Genomic DNA, 19,945 nt, shown 5'->3' on the forward strand with positions numbered 1-19,945 from the left:
ATGGTCAATTGCACTTTCTTTGTTCTAATTAGAATAAACAAAAACTGTTTCTTTACTTAAAACAAACAAAGAGTACCTGCGTACTAATTAAAACAAATAAAGAGTTTAAATAAAAGATCTAGAAGTTTAAAGCAGTAGCCTTAAATATAAGAGCAAATCTTTTACAAATCAAATGACTTTCCCTTCAGATTCCAACTTGTTCATTTTGTTCTAGCTTTCTGAACTTTTTTTTGAAAATATTCTCAGCGAATGCTTTCTCATCACTTTCGAGTGAATTTGATTTTTTTTGTGCATTTGATTTATCTCAGTGGGACGAACAAAATGATATTATGATTTGTCAAGTTGTCACGACATAACTTTTTTTTCGTCGCCCTGTGTTATTACATCAAGCCAAGCCAAGAATGATAATTTTACAAATTAAGCTTCCTTATTTGTTTTTTAAAATCCATATTTAAATCATCTGCTTAATTTATAAAATTAAATATCATTAAAAACAACCAAATTAAATTTAGTTCTCTCCCTGTTCTTTACTCTCAAATTGTGTGTTCCAAATATTTTCTCGTACAATTTTAATAACACCTTGTTTTGAGCAAGTCAATTTAAAGTTTCTTATAAAATCTTTATACTCAAAATGAAGTAACTAAGCTGAAATACAAAGGTAAAACTTCAGCTTAGTTACCTCAATTTTAGCATTTTTTTCAAATTATCTAAATTGAGAAAAACAGTGCTCGACTTAGAACCTGAAACGATCTTTTTTCCTCCAGATCAATTAAATCCATCCGGTGCTTCAACCACGAAATAATCACGAAAAGACATTAAGCCCTAAGCACACCAACAAGAGAAACGTTTCAAAAAACAAACAAAATCCCCGACCGCCATCAATCACCGCTCCAATTAATCCGTCTTTATTTATCAGCTATATATGTAAGGGGGTTGTATTTAAGAGGTGGGGGTTGAGTGTTTGCCCAAAGGCGAAAGATGGCGCCCACTGCACAAATTACCCTTTAATCTACTATATGCCTGACTAATTAAAGTCGTCGATGGTTGATGATATTAACAGCGTTTTAGGTCTGGCTCCTAAGGGCAACATTTACCTAATTCTCACTTTATTAAATAATGTTTGATGGGCCTGGTCATCTCGAACATACGAAGGAAAGAGAGCGCTTTAAAATCACCCGACCCCCAGAAAAGGGTTGTTATTGGAGATTATTGTCGAAGGCAAGCCACGATTCGGAGTAATCCGATTTACGTCCGGGAGCTTCTGTTGATTGGTAGCATAATAATAATGAATAGAAAAATTTCTACATACAAAAATTACGAACTTTGTCGCATTCCTCCCATTATTAATCCTTCTATCTCATTTCTAAAACATCATTGAAAGCGATTACAAGTTTCTGACAGGTGAAATTAATCGCGCGGTATGCAAGGCAAATTTTAAGAACCGGATATAATCCGGGGTTAAAGTTTGACTTCCGCTAGCTCTATTTTAACGGTCATTTAGAACAAATTAGGGAACATTAAGCCAAAGTTTCTCCATACGATACAAAACGAGATTAACAGAAAATTATCACAAAAAACAGTCTTTAATTACAGTTTTTTCGCCTCGCTAACTGTAAATTGTACTGTGCTAAATTTAAAAGCGCAATCGTTTTATCTGAAACGTTGTGGTCTTAATAGCACCTCAGTCGAATCCCAGTACCGGCTGACCGCATTTAATAACGGCTAACGTCAGAGAAGCATGCAATTTTCATAAAACTGTGTTAAAAACTTAATTAAAGCATTCAAGTCGGCAGCTTTGGCATTTTAATTTCGTCGTAATTAATTTCTAAAAGTGTTTTTTTTCCCAAAAAGTGGTCAAATGTATGTATATGACTCACCTTTCACTTCACGGTCAGCTCGACCAATGACCTGAAATCAGAAAAATCTCAGATTAAAGTTAAAAATTCTGATAGGAATAAAAAAGATTGGACAAAGTTTAGCAACAACATCCAAGATATAAAGTTTTCTTGTTTGGTAGACAGAAAGGCAGGTGGGTACATATTATTATTTAAGATACGGACGCTGACGGAAACGGAAGACAGATAAAGCAGTGTACAAAGAGAACGTGCCTACAAAGGCTCTCTGACGTATAATAGAATTTGAAATAATACGAAAAGACCCGCTGAATAAATGAAATAGTTCTTACAAAACAACTGGTGGAAAGTTCGCCAAACACGTTCGAAAATTTCAACACGTACACATATTAATTTCGCAAAAAATATTGAATAAACTCCTCGAGATTTGTTACGAGAACGTGAGCAAAAAGAAAATCGAAACATTTGCACCATTATCGGATCTATTTCAAAAAAATCACAAAAAGCGAAGCTTTTGAAACCAACAGAACGGCAAAGATTCTCTTATTGTTTCAAGCCACAGTCGAGATATTTCAATCACAATACTCCAAAACTGGAGCTGTGATAATTGTGTCAAAAGAAATTTAAATATGACCAAACACAACTTCTTTTAAGCACATTTTTAGCCAACACTTTGGTATAATTTCTTTAAAATTAACCTAGAAATACAAGTATTTCAGGTCCTTCTAGCACTCTAGCGACTTATTTATATTTTTAAACAGAATTATCAATTTAATGTTGCATAGAAAATTGTTGAAAATTCAAACAAAACTCGTTTGTGCGATTTAGGAAAATTAATTAAATCAAAAATGGTGGATGCGCCGGGAACATATTTCACGTGTGGAATAAACCGACAGTAATTAATCTAATTTTCTCACAGTTCAATAACGAATATATACGTAACGAATATTTTTAATTTTCAAATTTTCCTGCAACCACAACTAAATAAAAATTAAACAAGTAGAAAGCTGCGTCCTCTCTCCAAAAGTACAATCACTTTCAGACTTTCGTTTTATTGCAATCAAAATAAATAAATATAACTAGTTTTGGAACAAAACGTTTTTGGATCGAGTTTCAAAAATAATATTTTACTACAATCACGAAAAAACTTGAACTTTTCACATTGAAATTAATACGCAAAATTGATCATTTAACTGCACAAAACAGAAAACTTAAAATGACAAAAATCGATAACAGTTTTGACAACAATCGAAAAAATTAAAAACTAAAATTGCTCCAAATGCACTCATAACAAAAAAGGCCCAGAAAAGTGTTACAACGTTGTAGATACGTGAGAAAAACATATAAAAAAAATTGTGTATGTATGAATATATTGGATTAGAGCAGACAAACTGTCGGTCAGTGTGGTGTAGCGGCGTAAGGTCCCGCTCTTCGATAGGTAGGTCCGAGGTTCAAACCCCGGTTAAGTCAGAAATTTTCCCCTAATTTAAATTCAAATACAATTAAACAAATAAATAAATAATAATATATAATAATATATATAAACAATAATAAATAAATAATAAGAGCAAAAAAGCTTATTATAGTCACCCCGAATTTCGAAAAAAAATCAATTACTAACAATTCAAATAAGTATCAAAAGATTTCGTCTAAATGCTTTATTTTTTACCTTCACTCAATCTCCATGTTTTGCCGTTTTCTACTTACAGTGCTTCCAAATTTCCCAACAATTCTCAAGAAAAAACAATTGCTATCGCGCGACAAACATGGTTGAACGTGTGTGATAGCGCTCAAGCTATCACGTTTTAGTAAGGTATAACGCACCAAAATTTAAAAAAAAAACAAAAATAATGTGTGAAATTCTAATTTCTAATTATTATTTTTGGCCACTTGAGTCGTATTTCAATAGTGTCTTACTGGGGACTCGTACTGAGTCTACCTTAAATGTAAAACGTCGACTATTTCAAGTGTCATAAAACCTTGTTGTATACTTCAATAAAATCTCTTACATTTATTGTCGAAGTCAGACTTCCCCTTCTAAACTGAAAAATATCTCGTCTAAATCCACAACTGATACAAATTTCATTAAACCGCGATTCAAATATGCAAGTTTGAAAGAATTCTGCGGGCAAGAGTCTGATAATGTTTGAAAAATTTCCAACTCGAGGGTTCTTGTAATAATTTATTGTAATAAAAACAAAAGCAAAATCGAAACAAGACTATCAGATCCGTTTCTAATAAAACCTCCTCATTGAAAACCAACGAAACGGCAAAAATTCCAGCAATTGTTTCAAACCCGGAGTTATTCCAATTTCAATATTCGCGAAATTAGCGCTTTGATGTTTGGCATCAGGAACTCCTTAGAGTTTTCCAACTTCCGAAACGTCTCGATTTTTAATTGCAGCAAGCTCGCTAAGTAAAAACTTGTGTCCCATGAAAATAATCCTAACAAAAAGCACACGTGCTCCGAATTCCCCCATCCCTTGTCGTCTAAACACAACACTGGCTGTCAACAAAGGTAATTAAAATTGATGGAACAAATAAATTTCTCCCGTTGTTTACAAGGCACACAATGTTAAGTAGAGTCTCCTGTAATTACGTCGTTGCTTCTTGCGTCTTCGGCCGTTGTGAAATTTAAAACGTGTATGTGTGTGCTCGAATTCGAGACAGCTTGATAAGTCGGGGATTGTTTATGAGCGTACGTTATTGTGTGGGGCGATCCTGCGATAAATTACGTTGGCATTGCGGAAAATCCGTCCATTGTTTCGACGTTTCGTTAATTAGCAGCCGCTAGAATCGAAATTTATTCACTTAATTAGCAAAAATCTAACACCTGTCGGCAGAAATGGAAGCAAAGCGCGAACATTTCGCGCGCTTTTCAGACGATTAACCGACGATTCCCAAATGGATGCAAGCAATCAGCGTGATGATGACGTCGATGGAAGGATTGTAAAACTGACACTCTTCCATTATTAATACCCGACTTGTCTTTGGAGAATCATCTCGGAGGAATCCCCGAGAGAAGCTCCGCCATGAAATTTCGAAGAACCAAAACCGCAAGAATCCAAAGAACGCCAGCCACTCATTAAACCAAGATAGTAATTGATAACTCCCTCGCGGTATTTATGCCTTTATGAACACTATGCGAGACTTGCTCGAGCGTTTAATTACACAGAAAAGTCCCCCAAAAAAATAAATCGGAGACGCGGACCGGTCTCAATTAAGTTAAAAGTTTTCCCGCTTTAACCTTTAGTGGCGAATTGCATTACTTTAACCCCTTTTTTCCTGCTTTTCCTCAAAGAGATAAGACGGTGAACAAGCATACACATAGCTCGGACGATTTAATTACAATCGCAAATAGATCGTCGACGACTTCTTATTTCCGAGCTTCCGAATAATAAAACCATTTAACAAACGAAAGCTCATCATTATTTGTTCCCCAATCAACTAGAAAGAGGTCTATCGATCTTGGTATGCTGGTCGAGACGCACCGACGAGATTGGTAGACGATGTCTTACGTCATTGGTGGCAAGCGCAGCTAGAATAGTGATTAGTCCAAGAAAAATACCTCCTAAAAAATTCTGCAAATTAATTTTGACTCGACTTGACGTTGTTTAATATTCAAACATTGTTTCGGAAGAATGACGTTACAGGACGCAAATTAAACAAAATAAACCAAGAACGTTTACAATGGACGAGAACACTTTGCCAGATTTTTGTTTCACCATTTAAATATGAAAAACACAAGTTTGAGACAAATTCTGTGTACAATAAGTTTCACTCGCTGTTTACCCAACATTTGATCTCTTATGTGTGCTCAAAATTGGTGGATGCGCCGGGAAAATACGTATGTGAGAGGAAGTCATTCAAGTTCGACTTTCTATCTAAACATATAGAAGTTTAGAAAATAAGATGTCTACATAGCAAACTGCAGACTTAATTTGAAACTTTTAAAGGAAATGACACTAATAATAAAGCAATAAAAATTCAATTTTGATAAATATCAACATATTAATTCACTAAACCTTCGCGAACAGTTCTGTATGTTTAATACAAAAAAGAAGAAAAAAAAACACTAACGCCTACAAACTATATCGCATTTCTACTTTTCAAAGAAAAATACAAAGCCATACCTTCAAGCTTTAAATATTTTCTTTTAAAACTGCAAAACCTCGTTAATGTACATAATGTTTTAAAATAAATTTTTCCAATTCTAAATCAGTATACAAAGTACATCAATTACCTAAATATATGTGTAATAAAACAATCGTCTGCTAAAGAAATCGATCATTAATGCATAAAACAACTGCTCATCTCTCAAAAGTAAATGGTTTAGGACGATTATATTTAGCAGTAACTAAAGTTTAATCTAAGTATTACTAAACGAGTAAAATAAACTATAGCAACAAAAGTACTACTAAACGTTTTTTAAATATCTCCATAAATGAGAATCATGTGATTGCTAAATGTTTTAGTAAATCTCACCAAAATTTGAATTTTTATAAACTAAAGTTGAAGTGCTGTGTGGTCACAATATTTAATTTTTAAAACCAAATATTTTAATATCCACATTATTTTTGTTGGTTGCTTAGAACAATTTATAAGGCTCTTTATTATTCGTGGAAGAAGGTGTCCAAAAATTGAAAAACTTTTGAAGGTGTTTCCTTGGGTCAACATAAAAAAATTCGAATTGACCTATCCGGTGATAAATAAATAAATTTACAAAGATATACTTTTTTTAACGCTGAATCTAGGAATGACATCAAAAGTTGTGTATCCTAATTAGGCACTGCTGTCAGTCTACGAAGTAATCCAGAAAGACTGTCTGTTGGTAGCAGATTTAAAAATATTTTTGTTAATAATTTGAAACCGGATCTGCAACTGGATACGGTTTTGATTGACAAATACTTGACGTCCAACCTCTCAAGATTGTTGAATTGTTGTTAATCAAAAGCGTACTCCAATGGTAATCTTAAAAAATTAGAGTCAGGATTGCCAACAGATCAAAATCAAAAGCGTATTCCAATGGTAATCTTAAAAAATTAGAGTCAGGATTGCCAACAGATTCATTCATTGCGGATCGATCACTTACATACAAAATTTAAGGCGTAAAATTTTGATTTGGAGATTTTTTTTTGATTTTTGCGGATTGGGGATTGTTGACTATTTTTCTTCAAAAAAAGTCTCTTGTGTTATTTTTGTACGAAGCAAAAAAACGAGTTTTTTTAAAGTTCATTTTTCTCTTGATTTTGGACTTAATTTTTCTCTCCTTATTAAGTCCTATCACATTGACGGTTTTAAAATCAAAAGAAAAATAAATTTTTCTTTCTACTGAATTAGAATAATGAAGTTTTAATTACAGATTTGCTAGTTTTAAGTAAAGCAAAAACTTTTTCCTTTGCAGTTTTGGCGTAAAATCAAAGATAATTTTTTTTCCTCTTGTAAACTCAATCCGGAGACATACTGTAGGTCCAGAGAACCTTTTTTTATATTGATCTAAAGAATCACTTCCTAAAATTTGTCAATGTTTTTTCCGGACACCTGTATAGAAAAATCAATTGATTTATACTGTATTTTTTTTCTTAAACATTTGCTTTCTTTTTCACTTACTTTCCTTAGTTCTCGGAGTAGCAAACTACGCAAAATTTTGTAATACTCGTATTGTTTTTTAATTCAAATTCTCCCGAAATACGAGTATTTGTAACAAACGCTGCCTCCTTTATTAAACACTGTCAATAAAATAATAAAACAAACTTATCTCATAATTATCTATTTTTTCTATATTTTAATAAAAGTGGTGGATGCAACAAAAAGATAATATAATTTTTATAAAGGCATTATACAGTTGCGGATACAGAATTTTACGATTTGTCATTCGATTAACAAAAAATGTAAAACTGACCTTAACTGGCAACTAACCTAACTTTCGATTTTTTTAAGTTTTAACCTGACAGCTAGAGAAAAAATAACAACAAACCAAAATAATTTATTTAACTGTATAAAAAACGTGCATTATTGTATCGAAAATTGTACGTCAAAAATAAATTTTTAACTAAAACTTTCAAATTTCAGCTTCAAATGTCAATCATAATGAGAACAAAGCGTAGCCTACATTGACATTTTTTGAATTGACATATACAGGGTGCGCCAGAACTCGCGCCCCAGAGGAAAATGTCAAGTGCCAGCGGCAATAGATCGCCAAAAAGTGCAGCCGAAGAAGTAATTTTTGCTTGCATAAGAAAGTTATTCGACTCTTAAATCCACCAATCCCAGAAGCGCACTTCAATGTGTGATTGAAAAATTATATCCGTTGCTAGGTTACAAAAATAATACCATTTGCCCAGAACTTTACCAAATAGCTGGTCTACTATAATTTTCACATTTAATTTATTAATTTTCTGTCAACTGTCATGTGAGTGACTTAATCTGCTAGTTTTCAGTATTTTTCTCGAATATTTCTCGGTGAAGAGGTTGTACACAAGTATAATGAGACAGAATCGTTAATTATTATCAACAATTATCAAAAATTATTTTGAAAACTCGATTTCCAAACATTCTGGTCCGATGAACCGACTTCTCTAAAACTTCTTCACAGGTGTTGCTCCTTGTGAACTTTTTCTTCGATCTTATACGGRTTAACAAGCCGATATTGAATTTTAGAGCTTGAAAACTAATGCATTATCCTTTTGAAAWAAAGAAGCAATTGTGATCGCCGGRCACAGACGCTAGACCAACCCCCTATTCTTTCAAGGTGACACCACGGTTATCGCTGTTCCCAGACGTTAGTGAGACTGAGAGACCAGAAAGACATGAAGTACTCAAGTTTCTTTATTTACTTTAATGCAAAATTAACAGAAAAATGTTCTTTTTATAAGAAATTGTGCTTAAATAAAACAGGTTACTAATTTTAATATCAAAATTGTAGTTTTACTCTCGTATTTAGGCATTCTTGGCCAGTAGAAATTCTAACCTCAAAATTTTAACAACAATTTATTGTTGTTTTCTTCCACTCACATGAGCTTACTATAACCCCTTGGCTGCTTTTTCATTAAAAAATCTAGAAGAATGTTGCGATGTTTGTATTTAGTACGAAAAATTAGCATTTTTGCTAATGTTTTAATTTCGAGGGCATTTCAGCAACGCTTTTTGGTGAATTTGTGGGCTGGTCTTCTGGGGAATCATGTGGTTTGTCAATAATATCAACTAATTTCAACATAACGTGACTCACTTTGTAAAAAGTACATTTTTCTGTTAATTTTGCATTAAAGTAAATAAAGAAACTTGCGTACTTTTCATGTTTTTCTGGTCTCTCACTCTCACTTGCTTCTTTGTTTCATAAGGATAATGCTAGTGCATTACTAAAACTAGTGTTTTCAAGCTCTAAAATTCATTTATCGGTTTGTTAATCTGTATCAGATCGAAGAAAAAGTTGAGAAGGAACAATACCTGTGAAGAAGTTTTAGAGAAGTCGGTTCATCAGGAGTTTCCCGAATGTTTCAAAATAATTTTTGATAATTGTTGATAATAATTAACGATTCTGTCTCATTATACTCGTGTACAACCTCTTCAGCGAGAAAAATACTGGAAACTAACAGGTTACGTCACCCCCATCACGATAAATGTCAAACGCAAAATTACAGTAGACCAGCTATTTTTTAAAATTCTGGCCAAATTGGTATTATTTTCGTAACCTAGCAACCGATATAATTTTTCAATCACACTTTGAGGTGCCCTTCTGGAATTGGTGGATTTAAGAGTCTAATAACTTTCTTATGCAAGCAAAAGTTACTTCTTCGGCTGCACTTTTTGGCGACCTAGTGCCGCCGGCACTTGACATTTTTCTCTTGGGCGCGAGTTCTGGCGCACCCTGTATTTGATGTCCAAAATTTCGTGGCCGCAATTGTACATTTCCAATAGAAGCAAAATTTGCAATTAATATTAATTAAAATTATTCACTGTAAAGGTAAACTCTCTACTACATTTATATAAGATGTGCTTTATGTTTTTCGCCTCAGCAAGTACGTACAGTCCGTTTTTCTAAGAGGTACATGGGTGGGATCGAGAATCTGCGCGAACTTTTAGAGAAGGGAGCTTAAATCGCTTGCCAGTGGCGTAACATACGTGGTGGAGATAAAAAACTCGTACGGCCAAAATTTTAATATTGTAAATCAAAGTCTGCAGTGCCAGTCAATACCATAAAATGGATTTAACTGAAACTCAAAAACAGACTATAGCACGAAATTTAAGAGACGGAATTTCGATACGGGCAATTGTTGCTGATGGTGATGTTCAGCAGATTCAAATCTGAGTCCATCCTATCAAGCCTATCCATCCATAACCTTTTTTAAAAAGAGCGATGTTTACACAACTCAAATTTATAATTTTCGGATCTGTTGTTCGTCATCTGTGTATGATTTTTTTTAGCCAACCATGGTACATTTGTTATTAATTATTGAACATTTTAATTTTGAATAATACCAGTAAAATAAAAGATTTAACAATGTTCATAATAATTTTGCATCACATTCTTTACGTACCAAATAAAAGCTTGAAATATTAAAAAATAATTGTTTGTACTTACCAAAATTTGATTTATGCTTGCTAATGGACGTTTTTTCGTTTGGTTTGGGTAAGTGTAAGGAAAATTAAACTACGCTACTGATGACATGCAACCTCTACGTCAAGCATGCGCGTTACAAATTTGGTCTTAAATGTGTTACTGGGCCATTATATTGGTGTGTACTTCTTAGAAAAACGTACTCTAAATAAAAACGTAAAATTTTTCAGCGTGTTTTATTATTTACACTAAATTAAATATGGAACTTCCCATTTGATTATAAATATTAATCGTTGCTACAGCAACAAATCCAAATTTTAATTCTTCTGCTAAATTTTCCACTGCGACTATACTGAACATGTTCATGATTGTAATACAAAATTTATGATAAAATTTACTTTCTGTTACAAGCATCGATTTATAGTTATTTATTATACAAGACAAGATAAACAAAATAAATTGTTTATCTACGAGTGAAACGGTTAAGTTTACGAGTGTCGAAGTCACGAGTGGACTTTTTTACCTACTAGAATTTCTTGAATATAAACAGTAGATAAAAATTACTTTGTTTCACTAGACGATAAAATAATACTTTATCCACTGAAATTAGTTGACAAAAGCACTCTTTAACATTGAGTACAAAATAAAAATAGATATTAAATCGTCAGTTGATAGAATAAGCTTCCGATAAAAATAAAATCAAAAAATACGATCCGCTTTGTGTCCAGATAATTATTCTTGATAACTACAAAGCTTTAGCCGATTGTAAAACTTTTTCATGTACATAAATATATTGTATGTGACAGTCTTAAATACCTTTATAATTTCCATTTACGGAAAATCCTGCATTTCAAAGCGTTTGTATGACAAAAAGCTTCACTTATGAAGAAAAGCTCTAAATAATCTACACGATTTAAGTACAGATATTTGTTGAGCAAAATAGATCGTAAAACTTTTAAGCCCGCTTCAGAATAAATGTCGATTAGATTAATCTTTAGTGTTTTTTTGCAATCTCTATTTAAAATTTAAAACGCAGAACACGGAACTCTCATCCGGCATGCAAACTTTCTATTAATTTTAAAAAGAGGCCTAATCAAACTTTAATAACTCTGTCAATAACAGGAAGTTGCCGGCGAATTTTTATTTTATTATTATTATAAATTAATTTGTTCGCGTCCTTTATCGCGAGGAATGATAATTCCAAAATAAAACGGAAATTGAGATTTTCCTTTTTTTCCCAGTTATAGACTCGCTTCGAGAGGACAGTAACTCAACTCCCTCTTCAAAGTTTAATTGAAAAGGAGTTTGCAATTCCTTTTTGTCATCCGAGTCCGGGTCTAGTACCACCTAAAATACTTTCCGGCCATCTGATGCGAACCCCCGTACTAATCGTCGGTGGTTCGGTCTTAAGACGCATTAGTCCCTGTTGAATAATTTAAGCGAGAGGCTGCATTTAGGTCCGCCATTAAATCGTGCATCTTGGAAACGTCAGACTTATGTTGTGTGTAATGTTGATACCAAATTAGCATTTTCCCGCAACAATTCACGAGGATCAAGTGGTCGGGGGAAGAGTTTTGTTTGAGTTGGAGGGCTTATAGAGTCAGTAAGATGGCGCGTGACGATATAACGGACGCCATGTTGACGTTGCTGTCGCGCGTATTTATTGCTACCTTGCATTTTACGCCTGACTAATTGTAAACTTGTTGGAAGAAAGGATATTTCATCCGAGAGGGCTCATTTGTAATGCCATAAAGACGTCATGCCGACGATTAAGGCATAATTAATTAAGACGCTCTCGTAAGTTTGATTGGTCTTTATTAAACGAAACTGATTCTCGTTATTTTTATATTACCAAGAGTAAAACATTTCTATTACAAAGTGGTTTTTTAAACGACATAAACAAACAATAAAGCCTCTACATCGCCGAAACAACTTTTTTTAATTAAAATGCTTTCATCTACAAAGAGCGCGTTGGGAAAAACAAAACCGGTCAATACCTAACAATCTACAACCATGATTTTAAACTTATCCCATTATTTTACCACGTTTCCGACTAGTTGCTATAGCAACAGTTGCTTTGGCAACAAACTGTAATAAATAATTTATTAAAACACGAAACATTATTGTATCTTTGGAACTGTTCTATTAGGTCACCGTTGTGTATTGCAATTTAAACACTTCAAACAATTTAAATCCCAGCAAATCCAGTTAATTAGTAAACGTTCAAATACAAACTTGATACAACTTTTTTCAAACTTTGACGGCATTTGAAGATTTTTAATATTTCAGGCGAGAAAATTGCACATCCGTGCAAATTCAAATGTTCCTAAAAAAATTATGATGTAATAATTCTCCTGGGAAGATCTTGACAATCATTCATCAAACGATTGGGCTGTCGAGAATTTTTATCAAAGGCAAATATTTGCTATAAATTTTAACCGCAACCCACGTCTTTACACTCACAAACAAAACAGGTGTGGTATATCTTAATTAAACTTTATTTTGAATAAAATTTCTGGGTCTATTTCTCTGTTGTGTATGTGTACAGTTGGAGACAAAATACTTTGGTCGTCAATGTCACTTGAGTGACATTAAATTGTAAAGCATGCTTCAGGACTGTTAACCTTATTTTTAGCTTCTGTCAATCATAGTTGACAAGTTGTATGTATATATTTTTGATAGGAAAGTATAATAGCTGTCATTAATTTGAAATAGTCATTCATTTTAACGTTAAAACTTGACTTACATTAAAGTGTCAGAAAACTGACGACCAAAGTATTTTGTCTCCAACTGTAATAGCTATTAAGACAACTAAAGTTTTATAGACAGTTTAAAAATCGAGGTCGTAGTTTAATGTAATTTAATAGGCGATTTTTTTTAAACTATAAAACCCATCTTGTCTTCAACATATTTTGCAAACCTAATATTGAATCAAAAATTTTACTAAATTCAGAAATTATCATGAAAAAGTATGTCATAATTGACAGAAAATATGCATCAGCGTATTTTATAGACACATAAGATACGTTGCTATGGACAACGTACTTTATAAATAAAGCGAATTTTAACGGCAACATAAGAGGTAAGCTTAAATGCACATAGAAACAGTATAAGGTATTAGTGTTCCAAAAAAATAGTTTAGAAAAGCCAAATAAATACAGACTCAAAAAACTATTTCATAAATTGGAACATTCTGCATAAAAAAACAATTTTGAAACGGTTTTTACCCTGATTTCTGCAACCTAAATCTTTCTAAAGTTCGAATTATAAAATGTTATTGCATTTAATTTATAAACGACATAAGTATTAACTTAAAAACTCGTAACTAAGACACCCTGCATAAAAAGAAATCTATCAAAGCTGATAGATGCCTGACAGCGATTTGTGTGACCATGGTCATTCATTGCCGTGAACATCATTCATTCAAAATTCATACTTTTTGCTTTTAACGTGGTCCTCACTTGATACCTGTGATAACTTTGAAAGTTTTTGAAAATTGTTGTCCAGTACCTTTAACGGCACAGATTCAATGACAACATTTTTATGGCATCCTCTATGTATCAAGATCATGTCAGTTTCTTTTCGTTTATATACATATTTTGAATTTAATTTGACACTGTCAAATTTAATGAATGACCTATTAACAACTACTTTGATTCAAATTTATGAAACTAAACTTTTCATACACAACAAAAGCCAAGTTATCTGTGAGGATGTATTTCAGGTTGCGTTTGAAAATCGGTTAAGGTCTTTATTATAAATGAATCGCCCTGTATTTAACCAACTTTTTCGAATTTGTATTAAACTTTCAAAGTGTATTGACGACAAACATGAATATAAAACAGCTAACAAAATCTTTATAAAAATGAATGTGTCAGTTTTTAAATGTTATTATTAATTGTCAGTTATTAAATGTTTATGACAGAAAAAAGTTTTAAAACAACTATGTCTTTTATACAAAAAAATATTCTAGGCGTCAAGAAAAAAATTATAAAACCTAAACTTGTTACGAGTACTTCTTATTTTCTCATTTTGTTGCAAATAATAATGTAACTTAATATCACCTTTTTTGTTCACTGACTCGAGTGACTACCATCGTAGTTGCAGCAACGAAATAACTGAATCAATATGATGTTAAATAAAGAGCACCAAAAATCTCGTTTTTAGTCTGGAATTTCAAATTATTTTCACCGTGATGTTTAATTATTTGTCTTTGTTTAAATGTTAAAATATGGTCCAAATTGTAAATGACAATAAAACACACTGAGAAAAAAGCAAATGCTAGAACAAACAATTTTGCTTTTTTGAATTTTATTCTTTTAATCAAAATGATATTTATTTCGGCTAAACAAATGTAATTTACTTTAAGCATCTGGAAATATTTGTTCCAAGTAACAAAAAGTGTTACAACTATTTATTTTGACTCAATTACAATTACGCATTAATACCGAAATTTGTTTCATGAAAAAGAATTTTATTTATTTTCACACTTATAAGTTACTTCCACGAACAAATAAAAGTTTCTGAATGAAACCGTTAGTTGTTGTTTTTAAACAAAAATTGTTTTTAAATCAAAGTTCCATTTATTCGGATAACACTATACATTTTTTAAATTAAAAACTTGTGGTTTCTTTTCAATATGTGTGTGCATTAATTCAAGTGTTAATGTGTTTGACTCGGTGTGTCTCCATCCAGTAGCACATTTGCACCTCGCACGTTGGAGCCGTAGTTTGAAGTGCTGATTGATAAGTAGGTAAGTGATTAATTAAATATTTCTATGTATCAGGTAGGTTTATTTGTCTTTTAAGAATGTTTTTACTGATTTTTGAACGCCAATCTTATAAATCAATAATAATAATAAGTATACCTACACGTTTTCTGTTCTAAAATCATAATAAAACCGTTAGTTATGGCTTYCCTTTCTACGTAAAAAACAATCGAAAGTGTTGATATTTGTTTTAATATTATACTAATAACACACATATTTTTTTTWWAAATAGTATAGTTTTTAATTGCTATGTGAGAAATAGCTTAAGAAATTTTTCTTAGGTTTTGTGTCCAATAAATAAATAATATAATGGATGAAGTGAGCAAATTAATTACCGAGTGGGGGTTCGAAAAATATATCCCAACTTTCGAGAGTAAGTTTATATTTTTCCGACTTTTGTGTTTTTGCATCTTTGTCTAAATGTGGTCCATTATTATTAAAGTATATTTTTAAATTTAGAAGAAGAGATAGATATGGAGGCATTAAAATCCCTAACAGAGAACAGTTTAAAAGAATTAATTCCCACTATCGGACCAAGAATAAAATTTTTAAATAAATTAAAAGTGTTTAAAACGGAATGTTTTATTCAAAACGATCCAATAACACCAGAGACGTTAACGCTTTCGTCAGTCTCTTCACCTATAGTAACGGAACATTGTTCACCCTCGGTAAAAATTACATAGATACTTGAACATTTTTACCTAATTTTAGCTTTCAGACATCTGAACCGGTTTTACTAATCGGTAACTTTGAGGGCACTGTTAATGAAACATGTACAGGTAACCGCTATTTTTTTGGTATAACTCAGCATTGTATTTTCAAAAAATTATTATAGTAAGCAAGGATACGCCTTCCTGTAGTACGACAGATGAAGCTTGTCTTATAACTGGGCAGGAATATTATAAGCAGGCCTGCTCTCGCTCTTTTGCGTTTTTAGGTGAAGAAAATTTAAATAGGGCTTGCAGGATGTCATATGACTTGGACTTGCAGCAATTTTTGAATGCGACAAATGCCGGCCGTTTTGTTTTAGAAACTTATTCGAAAACAAAAACATTGACAACAAAAACTAGGAACATGCTAGTGAATTTGATTATTAACAGCGCAATGGCTGAAGCTAGGAACGGGTGCGAAATATGGCTTAAGTGTTTATTAAAACACTACATAATTACAATTTTAGAAAATTAACTGCGGAGGATTTTGAAAATCTGTCTAACAAAATTTGTGATCTTTTTAAATGTGAACATACTGGAACGTATTACATTCCACGTTGTAGTGGAGCAGGGCCATCTAAAAAAAAACCTGTGAATGCGAAAGGGAAACTTGTGGATAAATATAGAAATTTAAAAAGACTGTACAATATTACCAAAGATTATAAAGAAAATTTGGAAACCGATAATGAGTTGTCTAATAATCCTGTTACGGGTAAGCAAAATCACATATTATACTCATATACACTTATCTAGGTATACATTTTATTTTTAATAAATTTTTAAGACGATATGGATGCCAGTGCCAAATGGTTAAAACATTGGAATGAACCTTTTGATACTGTATTATTGCACTGGGATAATTCATTTTATATGCGTCGTAATAGCACGGTAAAAACTGTTGATCAGTTTTTAAGCGAATGGCCAATTTTAAAACATCAAGTAGCTACCGTACTAGTATGTATTTTATTACAAGTGGGTAACCTAAAAATATATTTTCTAACCTAAAAATTTTAGATTGATACGGATTTTAAAAAAATGTTTCCTAATGCTGCAACCAAAATGTATTTAAAGTGGGAATTATTTTACAACAAACTGTTAGAATGTCCAAATATAAATAAGCCAGATGAAATTATAATGGCACAATTAAAAAATGAAAAATTATCAGAGGGTAAATTATATGTATTTATTTTATCATAAGTTTACTAAAACAATTTCTTTTTTAGATGGTAAGTGTGCCGTCCAAATTGCAGCTTTGCCCGTGTTGTTTCCTCCAAAAGGAAGATCAAGAGTTAAGAATAGTCACTGGAAGCCGAGCATATTGGAATGCCAAGAAAGTATTATTAATCATGTTAAGGTCAGTTTTATACATATATCATAACATACTTATCTAATGTATCAAAAAACATTTAGATGAATTTTGTAATAGAATGTTTGAAATKTATGTTTCAGATTTCTGGAGAAATAGAAAATTTTATCACCGAAAGAAGTCATCRCTTCAAGGCTCTCAGTAGAACTATCCAACCATATATGATTGTTGTGGGGCCAACAGTATCGGAAGTAACAGAGAGCTATCTGATTATCGACGCCTACATCTACAAAGCAAGTACAACCTTGCAATGTTTTGATTTATTATTTAAGACATTTCATGTACTGTGTGCGGAATACCCCCCTGAAGCAGAACATATTTATTTACTTATCCAAAAAGTAATTTTTGGGGTTTCAACACAATGGGACAAGCAAATACCTTACGTAATGACCCTCGCAAATAGCCTTTCTTTRTAATTTTGTATGAACTTTTAAAAATATGTTTGATATAAAAATATGATCATTTGTCCTCTTTGCAGTTTTAAGACTTTAAAGCTCAATAATTTTACCTTGCATATTAAACTGAGGCATAAATATGTCGACAAATTTACTTGTAAACAAAATAGTAATTGTTTCCGGACCTTTCATACTATATTTTCTTTTAAAAAACATTTACGTCATAAACACCCAGAAGATTTAGAAACAACAACAAATGTAGTTACTGCTAGTTTTAATGTGCCACCTAATAACGACACTTCCATTAGGGGGACCAAAGATTCAAGTTTAGTGCCTCCCGATTTTGACTTTTCAGCACAAACTTTTGATTCTTTGTTAAGAGATTCAGTGATACATTTTGTTTCAAAACTTTATAGCGATTATTCTATAACTACAAATACAATACAAAATATTATAAAAGATGTTAATGAATTATATCTGTTACCCCTGCAATATTTGGAACGGTTAATTAATAGTGCCCAAGAAGAAAATAAATCAATGTTAAAAGATGTGGAGCGACAAATAATTTCATGTTTAAAATATCCTTTCAAAAATTTAGAAACCGAACATCTCCGTATTAAATATTTTCAAGATAACAATGCTTACATTCCTGTAGAAAAAGTTAAAATTGGTGAAAAGAGAAGCAGTGTTAGAAATAATAATAAGAGTATATTAGAATCAACAGAATGTCATGCATGTTACGTTTGAATAGAAAAAACTTTAAAAGCCTTTTTAGAGATTCCGGACGTATACGAAACAATTTATTCTTATAGTTTAGAATTACRTCAGAGTCAAACTAATATAATTTATAATCTTATACAAAGCGATTTATGGCTCCGAATTAAATCAAATTTTRAAAATAAACTAGTTTTTCCTATATTACTTTATTTCGACGATTTCGAAGTGGGGAACCCTTTAGGTTCACATGCTGGCGTACACAAAATTGGTGCAATATATTTTAGCTTAGCCTGTATACCTCCCGAATTTTCTTCGCGTTTGGAAAATATTTTTCTTGTTCAACTTAATTTTGCGGATGAACGAAAATCTTTTGGAAATTTTTCAACTTACAAATATTTAATACATGAATTAAAAAAACTTGAAACATTTGGCACAACTATAAATACAAACGATGGACCACTTCAGGTATATTTTTGTTTGACGTTAATATTAGGCGATAATTTGGGAGTACATTCTTTGCTAGGATTTAATGAAAGTTTTGTTTCTACACATTATTGCAGATTCTGTAGAATTGATAAAATTTCTAGTCAGCAACAGTGCATTGAAGATTCTAGTTTAAACAGAAATCGCGAAAATTACGACGTAGATCATACAAATTTTTCTTATGGAATCAAGGAATTTTGCATATGGAACGAACTTAAGTACTTTCATGTAGCTGACAATGTTGCTGTAGATGTTATGCATGATATTTATGAGGGGGTCTGTCGATATGATTTGGGTTATATATTGTATCATTTCATTTATATAGATAAGTTTTTTGACTTAGATACTTTAAACAGGCGGTTGTCATATTTTCATTTCGATATATCTGAAAATAAACCACCTGCTATATTAAAAAGTCAAATTATTAAGCAACATATTATAATGTCAGCATCAGAAATGAAAACCTTTACAAAATATTTATCTTTAATATTAGGAGATCTTGTACCTTATGACAACCAATTATGGCAAATTTATTTGCTTTTATTTAAAATTACTGAAATTGTTGAACAAAAAAGTGTTTCATTTGAGCATGGAAGATTGTTGCAGTCCTTAATTGAAGAACACCATTCTTTATACATTCAATTTATTGGTAATCTTAAACCAAAACATCACTTTTTGGTGCACTATCCACGTTTGTTAACTTATATAGGTCCCTTAAGTAATGTGTCGTCAATAAGATTTGAAGCAAAACATCGAAACTTTAAATCCACTGCAAATGTCGTTGCTTCCAGACGAAATACTCCGTACACTTTGGCCTTAAAAAATCAATTAGTAATTTGTCATCGTGTACTTGCGAAAAAAGGATTTGTAGACAATTTTGATTATGGTCCAACTGACACCGAAACGTTTAAGTTGTCTGAAAATTATGCAGCTTTTGAAAACCAATATGGAAAATCTGTTGSCGAAAACTCAGTTTTGACTTCATGGGTAAATAAGTGTAATGTGAAGTTTCACTCTGGTAATATGATAATTGTTAATTTTGATAATTTTATGCCTCAGTTTGCAAAAATTAAATTTATTCTTATACATGAGAATT

General features: G+C 31.9%; 3 protein-coding genes across 9 annotated transcripts in view; 2 read left to right on the top strand and 1 right to left on the bottom strand.

Moving 5' to 3' along the window:
- The window catches only part of LOC123010808 (complexin), a 104,983-nt gene that overhangs the window by 55,974 nt on the left and 29,064 nt on the right, over positions 1-19,945 (bottom strand). For 5 of the 7 annotated variants that reach the window (XM_044408001.1, XM_044407960.1, XM_044407943.1 and 2 more), the window contains exon 2: positions 1,878-1,908. The exons of the other annotated variants lie outside the window; for them this stretch is intronic. The gene's annotated coding sequence lies outside the window, so the exon portion shown is untranslated. The remainder of the gene's footprint in view (positions 1-1,877; positions 1,909-19,945) is intronic. 7 annotated transcript variants of the gene reach the window in all.
- LOC123010742 lies at positions 15,364-18,397 on the top strand. Its single transcript, XM_044407840.1, has 8 exons — positions 15,364-15,846; positions 15,897-15,957; positions 16,014-16,302; positions 16,356-16,600; positions 16,673-16,842; positions 16,903-17,056; positions 17,112-17,242; positions 17,338-18,397. The coding sequence occupies exons 1-8, from the start codon at positions 15,652-15,654 to the stop codon at positions 17,668-17,670; spliced, it is 1,578 nt and encodes a 525-aa protein (XP_044263775.1). The 5' UTR covers positions 15,364-15,651; the 3' UTR covers positions 17,671-18,397.
- Positions 19,105-19,945, top strand: part of LOC123010768 — a 5,936-nt gene continuing 5,095 nt past the window's right edge. The window contains exon 1 of the mRNA XM_044407876.1: positions 19,105-19,936. Within this exon, the coding sequence (XP_044263811.1) occupies positions 19,105-19,936 (832 nt within the window). The remainder of the gene's footprint in view (positions 19,937-19,945) is intronic.

Source organism: Tribolium madens, unplaced genomic scaffold (assembly GCF_015345945.1).
Source record: "Tribolium madens isolate multiple individuals breed KSU strain unplaced genomic scaffold, Tmad_KSU_1.1 Scaffold_19;HRSCAF=116;Tcas5.2_LG9, whole genome shotgun sequence".
Taxonomy (NCBI): Eukaryota; Metazoa; Arthropoda; class Insecta; order Coleoptera; family Tenebrionidae; genus Tribolium; species Tribolium madens.